We start from the raw sequence: 14120 nt of genomic DNA on the forward strand, positions 1-14120 counted from the left end.
ATGCCATCAAGTCAAAAACCTAAGCCTTTTCTGGAAGGGATGAGAGCAGGGGGGTGGGATGAGGAGTCAAAGGTTCTATGAAAGCATTCTGCCTCCAGATTCATTTCACAGACATTCAAGTCTCAGGGCCATTAGAGGGCCCCAGGTGACCGGTTAAAAAGCAGCTACGGACATAAGGGTTTTATTTAAGATCCTAGTCTACCTACCTACCCTCACTTTCTGTGCTTTGAACTGCTCAGGTAGGCAGTATAGTCTAAGACACCATCTCTGAAAGACAAGCACCAGGGGGAAAGGTTGAGTTGCCACAGAATAAATCTTTATACTATAAACTATCAGAAATCTGTATTTGAAGACCATCTGCAAAAAGATATCAGTTTTCTTTAGAACAACAGGTGGTCTCTCATGGTGGACTATATATAAAAATACATGGCCTCATTATTGTTAGCTGATAGCTTTCACTGAGCCCTGAGGTTCACATATTGCAAGAGTCAAGGAAGGGGAATTTCTACTTTTCCTAGTAGCAATGACTCATGCTTTACACACAAAGCAAATTACCTAGCCAGCAGAACAAAGGTCACCCTGAGACAGAAGAAATACATATCAGTCTCCATTAAGAAATAAGGCCTTATAAATATGACTTAAGTGAAAACCTAAATCAAACTAATTAAGATTCTGATGCCAGTTAAGATTCCTTACTTGATTACCAACTCCTCATTTAGTAATAGCTACTGTTACTACAATAACCATTCCTTTGATGATTCACATTCATAACATCCTTGGAACATGTCTATGCTTCACCCTTGAGACTTTTTGAAGAGAGCATCAGAATATCTTCTGTGTATTTGGTGAAAAACAGAATGAACTCAGAAAACAACACATTCTTCACAATTATAACCCTAATCCTGTTATCTTATCTGAACAACGAAGATATGTGAGTTGGCTTCCCTTTCTACCTAATGAACTTTTCATGCTGCTCCTCTCCAGAATCTTCTCTGCGAATCACACCTGTTTGTTACCAGCACACAAGCAGCTCACACTGAGCTTTCTATACCAAATAAGCATTCCCACCGCCTTCCTCTCCTAAAATTAAATCTCTTCATTTCATAAAATATAGTTCTGTGATTGTTATTAAATACCTGGAAGGCCCTGACTGCCAGAGGCACATGACTCACCTTCTCTGAAATTCTAATTTTAATTGTAAACTAAGAGATTCATCTATATGTTCCCTAATGTTCCTTCTACTCTAAAACCCATTCCCACAACATATCATAACTTTATTTGCTTCACCCAACCCCTAAAGTTCTAAGTTCAGCATTATCCTTGATAGCCCCAGGATTTTAAGAGTCAATATTTATAATTTGTATTATTTGTTTTACATATACACATACACACAATGAACGACACATTCTCATTTGTGTTTATCTTGAGAATAATGGCCTGTTCTTTTTTCCTATTTATTTCAAAGTCCCCTGCCAAAGAAATTTCAACTAATAAAGAACAGTGAATAGAAGTTAAGAAGCCCTTAAGGCTTAAGAGAAAAAGGAACTTCAAACTGAATAAGCATACTCTAATAGAGGACCCAGACTAATCCTAGTAAAAAGATTTGGAGTGCTCATGGTGCCATCTAGTGGACACTGGCTATAAATTCTACGTAAATGTAAATTACTTTTCATCAGACTTTCTATATTTTGTCATCTTACACTACTTGTAGTGTAGACTTTAAGTTTGTCTTTAAAATATATTTAGGTTATTAAGTAGCCAATAAACTGAACAATATTACTTTTTAAAATGATCCTGCCTCAAAGCATCAACTTTAAATCAACTAAATGAAAATAACACAAATAAAAAGTAAAACAAAAAGGTATTGTAAAACAGAATTTTTTTCAAGCTTAAATAACTACATGCCTTCCCAATTATCTCCCTAACATAGTATAATGATGATTACATTTAATGTCAAATATAATCCACATTATTCTATTCAACACATATTAATTATAATTTTCATGTTTATCTACATAATGCAAAAAAATTATTATCCTACCATCAAGTAAACACACAAATCTTGGACTAAGAGTTCTTTTACGAGTTCCCATACATAGATCAGCAAGAGATGCCATTATCTTTGAAATGTACATCTCATTTACTCTAAAATGGCTAATTCAAGATAGCCTAATAAATCATTCTAGAGTCTACAATTGTTAGAATAAGCACTTAGAAGCTTCTAACCCAAAATTTTTAGGCAAAAAAAAAAAAGACAGATTTAACTATTCCAGGAGACATTTTAAAATATTCACTATTAAGATCTGCTACATATAAGATGTTGATCTCTCAATTTGTATTTGTGGTTATGATCACCTAATTATTTTCTCTTATTTGCTGCACACACCTGGAAAATGTCCCTCCCAAAACTGCAAAGGAAGTAAAATAATGTATTAGGAAGAGGAAATGACACAGGTTACCAGATGAGACTATACCAACATCAAAGGCTCCAATATCAAGGCCAGCATGGCAGTAAAGCAAACTACATCCTTCAAACAGGCCAACAGATGAGAGAAACATGTCAAGAAGCTCAATTCCCATGCATCATTTTGGTCAGGTTTCCACAAATGTCAGGAACTTCATAGCTAAGTTTAATCCAGCAAATGATGGAAGTTTAAAAAGGAAATAAGATGTTAATCAATTAAACCTTTCATCTTCGAGAAAATATATAGTTTAATTTCCCTGAACAAAGGGAGATCAAGAGTAACCAGCATTTCGTCTTAAAAACATAAAACGATATTAACTTTTTATCTAAAAACCTACTGAAGAACTTTATAATTTTCAATTTCATATTAGATAAAATGCATTTACCAGTTAATTACCAAAGTATTGGTTTTATGAAACCTTAAAGGGGTTTCCTCGATCCCATTGTACTATAAAATAATGATAATTTTTTAAGCCACTAATCCAGCTCTTTTTATTTTCCTCAGAAAACTTTCTTTCAAGGTAACTTAAAACTTGTTGATTGCATTTTTATGGTACTAATAAAAATAATGATCGCTTAGCTTCCACATCTGTTCTCTGAGAGGTGATATACTTGCCATGTCATTCTAACTCCACCTGAAGGACCTTGAAACAGCAGACTATATATTAAGATGTGCCCTTCTGCCTCATTCCACCAACAAACTAAATCAGAAGTATGAAAAATGAATCCACATGGGCACATGCCTGGGTTGCGGGCTCGTGCCCTTTCAAAACACCATTTAAAATACTGCACTCAGAGGAGTTGTTATTGAGTGAATCACCTCCTCACATTTTGGCTCTAAATGCACTTGCCAACCACAATCCCTCTACAACCCTCCATTTCACTGCAGACCTGTGAGGCTTGGCGGGCTGCCCGCTTTCCTGCCCTTGTACTAGAGGTCCTCTCCCTTGCTTGTCTCTAGGGTGTGCAGACCTTTTGGTATGAAAGTAAATCTTACACTTTCCCAGTATGCCAGACAATTTCATGATATTTAAAAGTCATTCCCCATGCCCTAGCTGGTTTGGCTCAGTGGATAGAGCATCAGCCTGCGGACTGAAGGGTCCCGGGTTCAATTCCGGTCAAGGGCACATGCCTCGGTTGTGGGTTCAATCCTCAGTAGGGGGTGTACAGGAGGCAGCTGATCAATGATTCTCTCTCATTATTGATGTTTCTATCTCTCTCACCCTCTCCCTTCTCTGAAATAAATATATATAGCGACGGGGGAGGTGGGGCGAGGCCAAAAATACACACACACACACACACACACACACACACACACACACACACATTAAAAGTCATTTCTCCTCTGTCCCTGGCCAGGTAGCTCAGTTGGTTAGAGCGTTGTCCCAATACTCCAAGATTGTAGGTGAGATCCCGGTCAGGGCACATACAAGAATCAACCAATGAATGCATAAAGAAGTGAAACTAGCCCTAGCCAGCTTGGCTCAGTGGATAGAGTGTTGGCCTGTGGACTGAAGGGTCCCGGGTTCGATTCCGGCCAAGGGCACATGCCTGGGTTGCGGGCTCATTCCCCAGTAGGGGGTGTGCAGGAGGCAGCCAATCAATGATTCTCTCTCATCATTGATGTTTCTATCTCTCTCTCCTTCTCCCTTCCTCTCTGAAATCAATAAAGAAATATATATATTTTTTTAAAAAGAAGTGAAACTACAAATTGATGTTTTTCTTTCTCTCTCTCCTCTTCCTGTCTCTCAAAAAAAATCAATTAAGAACATTTTCAAGTCATTTCCCCTCTCAAATAGCAATGAATTTGCAAGCTGTCTGACATTCCAATCTGTATTTGTCAACAAAGTGTCTTTCAGCAGGATTAATTAACCAGACATAGAGTCGTTTAAAGGGAGGGGTAAAAAAACTTAAGTATTAACAGCATTTCCAGTTCCGTGTTTTTCATTCTTAATGGATCAGTGTATTTTAGAATGGTAATACAGTTGGAAAACTAAACTATGCCCTGAAAGGATAAAAATTTCACTATTTCTTTTAGGTATCATAAGTCTTTTCCTAAGTTTTTAACAAAAATATTTCCCCTGCCTGGCTGGCATAGCTCAGTGGTTGAGCATCGACCTATGAACCAGGAAGTTGCTGGTTCAATTCCTGGTCGGGGCACATGCCTGGGTTGAGGACTTGATCCCCAGTGGGGCATGTGCAGCTGATCAGTGATTCTCTCTCATCATTGATGTCTCTATCTCTCTCTCTCCCTCTCCCTTCCTCACTCTGAAATGAATAAGAACATAATTTAAAAAAAAAATGTTGCCCCTAATTTCTCAAAGCATATTCCTAAAAGATAAAGCCTTCCAAAGAAAAGCCATCTGTTTGAAATTTCACAGACAAACTCTTAACTGCTTCAGGTAGGGTAGTCCATACTGCCCAGTTTGTCTGAGGCAGCTCTGGTTTATGCCTATTGTTTTATTGTAATTCTCAAAAGTCTCCCAGACTGGACAATAAATTACTAACTCACCTTAGCTTTAGATATCTCTTTTAACATGGATACAACCACCTTTTTACCCAGAAAAGTCATTCCTAATAATAATGCACTTCCCTTTCCCTCCTAGACGATGGCAAAGGACAAAAGATCTCTGTATTGCTCCCATCGCTGATTATTTTAAACTGAAATGGGCTCCTGAAACACCCTTCTCTCACCATGGCAGACTCCCACCTAGCAACAAGGGCTTATTATGGCTGTCAAAAGAACATAACCATTCCCAAATCACACAACCTTTGATTCCTATATCAAAAAACAAAAAGAGAGAGAAAAGAAACTTTTCTGCCATTTCCAAGAGCTGTTCTCCTCATTGAATAGTCTCCAACAAATATTTGTCCTACTGGTCCTCTACTGGACATCATCAAATCAGCACATTTTTCAGGCAGAAAACACTCTCCCTCTTTCTCAGGAGAGTATCTCTGAGGCAACAGCCAGATCAGGTTATCCCATAAGTCACCTTGCAAGGAATCCAGTTCTAGAAAGAGAATCACATTCAAAACCCAAGCAGGGACTAGATTTTCCAAAGCCTGACAAGGATCTCAGATAAAAACAGGTCATGGAGAACAGATATATTTTTCCCCAAAAACATGACAGACTGTAAAGTAATATTATTGTCAACAATATTTTTCTATGACCCTGGCTGATTCAGGATGGAGTCAAAGATATTGAGGACTCAATGGATACTTTGCTTTTAAGTCAACAGGAGCCACCATGAAAAACAAGAAAAGTTAATCACTTCTCAATACAGCAGAACCAAACCTAATTACCTATTTTTAAAGACTCTCCCCATCCCTATTTCCTAAATCTTTTTTTTTTAATTCCAAAATTTTCCCTGAAAAAAAAAAAAAAAACACAACTAGCTAAGGAAATCCAAAAAATACGTGTTTTAAATCTTCATAAAAAATCAAGGATGGCTTAATAGAGAAATAAAACAGGAGATTAAGCATTCTTGAATTAAAATGATTAAAAGTACAAAAATTGCTTTGGTTTAGACTCATGTTATTATAAAACATATTAAAAACATTAAAACTGCTTTAAATTTTTTTTCTGGGTACATGACTAAACTTTTAAAGCCAGTCTTAAAAAATTACTTGTCTAAAGATCAGTTGCTGCTAAATAAATTTAACCAAGCATTCTTACTGTAGAAAATACAAATTCTGAACACTCATTATACCACATTTCATCAAATCTAAGATGGCATTAATTGTAGGAGAAATCATCCTACCTAATAAAGAGGGAATATGCTAATTGACCCTCACACCGTTGCAAAGATGGCAGCGCCCACAGCCAATAAGGAGGGAATATGCTAATTGACTGCCCCACCCTCAAAGATGGTGGCAACCACAGCCACAAGATGACGGCGTCCAGTCCCCTCAGCCTCACCGGGGCAGCAGGCGCACAACCTGCCTCTGAAGTCCCCCAGTCCCCTCAGCCCCCCAGCTGCCCAGGGCCAGTCCAAGGCACAGGCAAGCCTCGGATGGTGGCTGCCCAGTTGCCCAGGGCCGCCCGAGGCTCAGGTAACCAGGGCCGGCCGAGGCTTGCACTGCCGGCAGTGGCAGCAGCAGAGGTGTGATGGGGCATTGCCTTCCCCTGATCGCCAGGTCACCTCCCGCCCCTGAGGGCTCCCAGACTGTGAGAGGGGGCAGGCTGGGCTGAGGGACCCCCCCTCCAGTGCATGAATTTTCATGCACCAGGCCTTTAGTTTATATATTACTAAGAAAGAGAAAAGCTGTCAATTAAATGCAAGATATCATCAACCCAGTATCATGCACCCAATATCAATGATATTAAAATGTGAAAAAAATCATTAGAATTAATGAAGTATTCCCAAATTCCTATATCCATTTTTTTTGCAATATAAATATGATTTAATCTTCTACAATAAAAACCACTGAAATGAAAAAAAAATAAAATCTCTTACCTTCTGTACTACACTCAGGAAAGCTATCAGTGAGGGAATCCGAATAAGCTTCAACAGGACCAATCAATTCAGAACCATCATTAATTATTCCACCCTAAAAAGATCAGAGTAATTGTGTGTCATTCATAATAACAGTATTTTAAAAAATCAGTAATAAATGAACTATAGACTTCTCAACTGAGTATTGTATAAGGATTACAAAAACTAATTATCTATTAAATGAGATTACAATTGCTTTTTTTTTAAAATGTTCTTTTTTTTTTTTTTAATTGATATTTTACAGAGAGCAAGGGAGAGGGATAGAGAGTTAGAACATCGATGAGCAAGAAACATCGATCAGCTGCCTCCTGCACACCCCCCACCGGGGATGTGCCCGCAACCAAGGTACATGCCCTTGACCAGAATTGAACCTGGGACCCTTCAGTCCGCAGGCTGACGCTCCATCCACTGAGCCAACCAGTTAGGGCAGATTACAATTGCTTTTAAAAAAATCAACAAAAATATCAATATTGGTTCATCAATGTTAACAAATGTACCACACCAATGCAGTATGTTAATAGAGAAACTCTATAAGGGAGTAGGGGAATACATGAGAAAACTCTAATACTTTCTGCACAATTTTTCTGTAAACATAAACTGCTCTAAAAAATAGTCAATTATTTAAAAATTCAATAGGAATACTATAATGTTTATAATAATACATGGCTTTTCATAAAAGCAAATTTTAAAAAAATCTCTCAAACTTACTCATTTAAAAATACAGAAAAAGAAAACACACACCAGCTAAAGAATATTGTTCAGAATCCTTAGTGACTGGTCATTCCAATAGTGATAAATGATGAACTCCATTAGAAAGTCATGTAATTTTTCAAATTAAAAACTACAATATCTCACACAGCACATCAGGAAATTCCAGAAGTGACTTAAACTTGAAAACCACTTAAATACAATAAAGTAAAACTAAATAAGTTTAAAATATTTTTATTAAAAAACACAAATTTAATATAAAATTGATTTCTCAATGTGACCATCATTTTAATTCTATATTTAAGTTTGCAAATTTAAGCCTAAAAGACTACTTTCTCTTACATGTAACTAGAGAATGCTAATATCAGGCAAGTGATAGTGGTGTGTCTGTGCCATGGGTTTATACACTGCTACAATCAAGAATATATGGGCTTATAATCTTTGAATAAGTATAACTAATTAAAATAATAGATCTTCTGCTCCTTAACATCTTTCCTCTACCTTCCACCAGCAGTTCTATGCCTCCCAAACACTACTTCCCAGATAGCCACACCCAAGAGGAATATAAAACCCCTATTTCCTGTCTATGTCAGCACAAAGATTTCACAACTATCTTTACCTAATCAAAAGTTCTCTGCCAGCCATGGTCGGATGGCTCCATGGATTGGAGTGTCGTCTTGTACATTAAAAGGCTGTGGGTTCAATATTAGGTCAGGGCACATACTTAGGCTGCAGGTTTGATCCCTGGTCAGGACCATCCCTGGTCAGGATGAGTACATTAGGCAACCAATCAATGTTTCTTTCTTTTTCCCCTCTCTCACTTCTTCTCTCTCTCTCTTCTCCTTCCTTCCACCCTCTCTCCTCCCATTCCTCTCCAAGATCAATGAACAAATCCTCAGGTGAGGAAATTAATTAATTAATTAATTAATTAATCTGTTCTATAGGCACTAGTAGAATAATATGCCACAATTCTATTTTAAATCTCTAGTTCAAACATTAACCTCTTAGTGTTCCTAATTATGCAGTAAAAAGAAACTCTTATTATATAGTTTCTCAAAGTTTTTGTTAATGAAAGTCAGTCTGAAGGGGAAGGAGTTTAGATATGGTAAAATAAGTATATGAGCAAATGCTCATCGAAAAAGACAATAATATAACTAGAGAAAACTGTCTAAATAACCATTTGAGATTCCGGAACTTGACCAAAAACATAAAGCAAATGAAGATGTGGTTACTCATGAAAAAACCACAAAAACCCAGGTAACAACTCTTAATAAGTCTATTCTTGCCTGGGGTTGCTCCCATCTTCCATCCCAGCTGGGTGGCCAAGGTAATTATACAAGAGCCTTGAAAACCAGCAGATTCACTTGTAGATGAGGTTGCCATGATTTTGATTGAATCACAAGGAAAAAAATCTACCCCAAATAGCATCATCAGTAATAGTAGCAATCTTGGTGCCAAACAAATGGCAAGAAACAAATGAATGGCTCAGCAAGCATAAGCTGCAGCAAGCAAAAGACCAGAACATTAGCCAGACATTTACCAGGGAAATCCAGAAAATGACACAACCATTGGTATTGTTAGTAAGCACTCTACCCATCCATACAGGAGAGACCAGAGAGGGATCAAACTATCTACAAATCCCTGGCAAACCATGAGATGGTGCATATGCATAGAGCCATGGTCGGCAAACCGCGGCTCGCGAGCCACATGCGGCTCTTTGGCCCCTTCAGTGTGGCTCTTCCACAAAATACCACGTGCGGGTGCGCACGTACAGTGCGATTGAAACTTCGTGGCCCATGCGCAGAAGTTGGTACTTTGTGGAAGAGCCGGTATTTTGTGGAAGAGCCACACTGAAGGCGCCAATGAGCCGCATGTGGCTCTCGAGCTGCAGTTTGCCGACCACTGGATAGAGGAAATGTAAGACATCTCAAAGGAAAGTAAGACCCAGGGCAAACTTAAAAACTGCTTGAACTTTGAAAATACACAAAGAATCATCAGCATAAAGAGAAGCATATAAGAAACAAAGTGTTCAAGTATAAGCCAAGACCAAACACCGGCTGTCCAATAAACTAAGATGACACAGAGCTAAGTCCTACTAAACCAGATTTAAAAATACAATTAAAATTAAAAACTGACCGTAAGTATCAGCAGTCACATACTATGCATTAAACAAACTCCACAGATTCAGTACAGCCACGTTAATAAACATACTAATAAAACAATGGCAACAACCCTCAGGGAGGAAAAAATCAGAATTCAGAGTTGCTGTAATATATATTAACCAAAATTTCCAGCTTTGAACCAAAAATAATAAGACATACAAAGAAACAGGAAAAGTGTGTGCTCCATAAGGGGGTGTGGGGGGGGGGGGGGGAGGAAACAGTCAATACAAGCTTATAAATATGTTCAAATAACTGAAGGAAATAACAATTAAAAAATTAAAGGAACCCTAGCTGGTTTTGCTCAGTGGATAGAGCGTCGGCCTGCAGACAGAAGGTCTCGGGTTTGATTCTGGTCAGGGGCACATGCCTGGGTTGTGGGTTCAATCCCCGGTAGGGGGCATGCAGGAGGCAGCCGATCAATGATTCTCTCTCATCATTGATGTTTCTATCTCTCTCCCTTCCTCTCTGAAATCAATAAAAAAATATATTTTTTTAAAAAAGAATCCATTTAAAAAGAATTAAAGGAAAGTCTAATGACTATGACTCATGAAATAGCAAATATAAATAAGTAGAAATTATTTTTTTTTAAACAAAAAATAGTGAAGCATTATCATAGAGCCAAAAGTGGAGACAATCCAAATGTACATCAACTAATGAATGGATAAACAAAATCCACTTAATGGAAAGAAATGAAGTACTGATACATGCTACAACATGGATGAACCTTGAAAATATTGAACTCTGAGAAAGAAGTCAAATGAAAACAGTTACATGCTGTATGATTCCATTCATGTGAAATGTCCAGAAATAGGCAAATCCATCAAGATGGAAAGTAGATCGGTAGTTGCTAGGGGTTGGGGCATGGTGGGGAAGAAGTAAATGCTCATGGGTATGAGGTTTCTTTATGGGGTAATGAAAATGTTCTGGAATCAGGTAGCGATAATGGTTGTGTAACCTTGTGAATATACTAAAAACCACTGAATCATACACCACTTTAAAATGGTGAGTTTCATGTTATGTCATTTAATCTCAATTTAAAAAAAAAAAAGAACCAGATAGAAATGCTGCATTTGAAAGGTATTGTAACAAAAATTTTAAATTTACTAGAGGAGTTCAACAACAGATTTGAGAAAGAACAACCAATGAATGTGAAGATCAACAGAAACTATCCAGTATAAAGATTATAGAAAAAAAAGACCAAATAATAAAGAGAACCAGAGAGAAATGTGAAATGATATCAAGCATACCAACTTACATGTAATGGCATACCAACTTACATGTAATGGGGGTATCCAATGTAAGAGAGAGAAAGGGGCTGAAAAAGAAACACTTGAAGAGATGAGGACAGAAAACATCCAAAATTGAACCAAAAAAATTTAATCTACAAATACAAGAAGATAAATTAGACCCCTAAATAGGATAAACAGAAAGAGATCAATACCTACACGTACACTGTTGAAAGACAAGGCTAACTTCTGAAAGAAGCAATAGAAAAAGACTTACTCAGTGGAACTATAGTACAATTAACGGCTGATTCTCAAAAAGACAATGAAGGACAAAAGTCAGTGGAATGACAAATTCAAACTACTAAAAGAAACAGTGTCAATCGGTAATTCCACATATCTAGCAAAACTATCCTTTCAAAGTGAAGTGTAAACAAAAACATTTCCAGACAAAGACTGAGAGAACCTTTGCCAGCAAACCAGGCTTACACCAAAAAGAAACAACAGGAAATCCCAAGCTGAAAGAAATTGACAACTGTTGGTAATTCAAATCTACCTGAACAAATAAAGAACACACACAAAAAAAGGTACGTATGAGGATAAATATAAAAGACTATGTATAGGTCCATGGAAGGCCCCCTCTTGTTTATTATTTTGTTTCCTTTTAGGAATGTGCTCTTGAAAATGTTATTGTTTTATGTACACACATTTTAGGTTTACATACATTGTTTATGTTATATATTTTATATTCACTAATGTTTTTTAATACACTGTTTTTAAAGTATAAAAAAGGCTATATAATATGTTCTTTTTTCTTCTCCTAACTCCTTAAAAGACATCAGATCATAATACTACATTGTTGGATTTATATTATATTTAAGGTACACATTATAATAATGCAATGGAGGGGAGTAAATAACACTTTATGAAGCAAACTTTCTATATGTTACTGGAATTAAGTGAGTATTAATCTCAAGTAAATTGTCATAAATTAAAATGCATGTTTTAATTCCTAGAGCAACCAATAAGAATTTAACTTAGCAAAAAACTCATAAAAAAGGAATTTAAATGGTACAATAATCAATATTTACAAGGGTGGCATAAAGGAAAAACAAAAATATATGAGACATAACTAACAGCAAAATGGCAAACAAATTCAATCAAATCAACAATTACTTTAAGTATAAAAGGACTAGCCCTCGCCTGTTTGACTCTGGATTGGGTGTCAGCCCAAGGATTGAAGAGTCCTGGGTTTGAGTCCCATCAAGGACATGTACCTCAGTTGCAGGCTTGATCCCAGGCCCCAGTCCGGGTGTATGAGGGAGGCAACCAAACAATGTGTATCTCTCACATCCATGTTTCTCTCTCTCTGTCTCTCCCCCTCTCTAACACTCTCTCTAAAAATCAATAGAAAAATATCCTTCGGTGAGGATTAACAAAAACAAAACAAAACAAAAAAAGGACTAAATACTCCTCCAATCAACAACAGTCATTTCCTGACTGGATAAAAAATAAGATCAAACTATACATTGCATGTAAGAGATACCCTTATTTAATAACACAAATAGATAGAAAGCAAAAAAATAAAAATAAAAAGGTACCATGCAAACAGTGACTGTAAGAAACCTAGAGTGGCTATATTAAAATCATACAAAGTAAGGCTTTAGTAAGTACTACCAGAGACAGAGAGAGATAATGCATAAGACTAAGCAATTCAATTCATCAGGAAGACATACCCATTATAAACATACATGTATATGCCAACAGAGCCCCCAAATAAAGTAAAAATTAACATTAGAAAACACGGATATTTAATAAAATACAAAGTATTTTAGAAAGACCTTGAAAAAATCTTCAAGCTGTTTACTGTTATAAAGAGCAGGAATATTGGCAGAGAACTGTAGCAGGTCTTCGGCACACTGTCTTCTCTCTTCAATAACAGTTTCATCAAATCGTCCTACAATTAAATAAGAATCAGCACAAATAAAGAAGGATCAAACACCGGTTTATGACAACTGATGTTCACAGAGCAGAAAGCAGCGGCAGACCGATCACTGACTATTTGCTGTGCTGATTATGCAACCTTCAGAAGTCAAATCTAGTCTCCCCAACTGGGATCAGCAGCAGTCACACCAGAAAAATAATGTTTCTAACAAAAAATAATGTTTCTGACAAAAAAAGAGGCAGAGATGTCAACTCAAAAATAAATGGTGCCATCATCATGTAAGGTCTGTCAATATAAGCAACTTACCATTTAAAAAGCTGGCGATTTGAAACTAAAGTTGAAAAGAGAATTGTAAAGAACCAGAATGGTTTTCTAGAGTAATTTAATACACATTGATTATTAATTATTAATGTAATTACATAAATAATTTTCCCATTCCTACTTTTGATTTACAAAGGAACTGAGGAGAGGAAATTATGAGAACATCTGTATATCAATAGGGGCAAAAACTTCAGTTTGAAGAAAAAAGCTTTTTCAAAGGAACACTTGTGCACTGCTGGTGGGAATGCAGACTGGTGCAGCCACTATGGAAGACAGTATGGAGTTTCCTCAAAAAGCTGGAAATGGAACTCCCATTTGACCCTGTGATCCCACTTCTAGGAATATATCCCAAGAAACCAGAAACACCAATCAGAAAGGATATATGCACCCATATGTTCATAGCAGCACAATTCACCATAGCTAAGATCTGGAAACAGCCTAAGTGCCCATCAGTAGATGAATGGATTAGAAAACTGTGGTACATCTACACAATGGAATACTATGCTGCTGTAAAAAAGAAGGAACTCTTACAATTTGCAACGGCATGGATGGAGCTGGAGAGCATTATGCTAAGTGAAATAAGCCAGTCAATGAAGGAAAAATACCACATGATCTCACTCATTCATGGATAATAAAGACCATTACAAACTTTTGAACAATAATAGATACAGAGGCAGAGCTGCCTCAAACTGATTGTCAAACTGCAGTGGGAAGGCCAGAGAGGGTTGGGGGGCAGAAGGGAGGGGAGTAAGAGATCAACCGAAGGACTTGTATGCATGCATATAAACATAACCAATGGAC

General features: G+C 37.1%; 1 protein-coding gene across 7 annotated transcripts in view; it reads right to left on the bottom strand.

Moving 5' to 3' along the window:
- RPS6KC1 (ribosomal protein S6 kinase, 52kDa, polypeptide 1) overlaps positions 1–14120 on the bottom strand; it is a 130822-nt gene that overhangs the window by 95540 nt on the left and 21162 nt on the right. For all 7 annotated transcript variants that reach the window (XM_005865157.2, XM_005865156.2, XM_014538776.1 and 4 more), the window contains 2 exons: positions 12895–13010; positions 6922–7015 (listed from right to left, as the gene is read on the bottom strand). In XM_005865157.2, coding sequence (XP_005865219.1) covers positions 6922–7015; positions 12895–13010 — 210 coding nt within the window. The remainder of the gene's footprint in view (positions 1–6921; positions 7016–12894; positions 13011–14120) is intronic.

Source organism: Myotis brandtii, unplaced genomic scaffold (assembly GCF_000412655.1).
Source record: "Myotis brandtii unplaced genomic scaffold, ASM41265v1 scaffold197, whole genome shotgun sequence".
NCBI classification, from domain to species: Eukaryota; Metazoa; Chordata; class Mammalia; order Chiroptera; family Vespertilionidae; genus Myotis; species Myotis brandtii.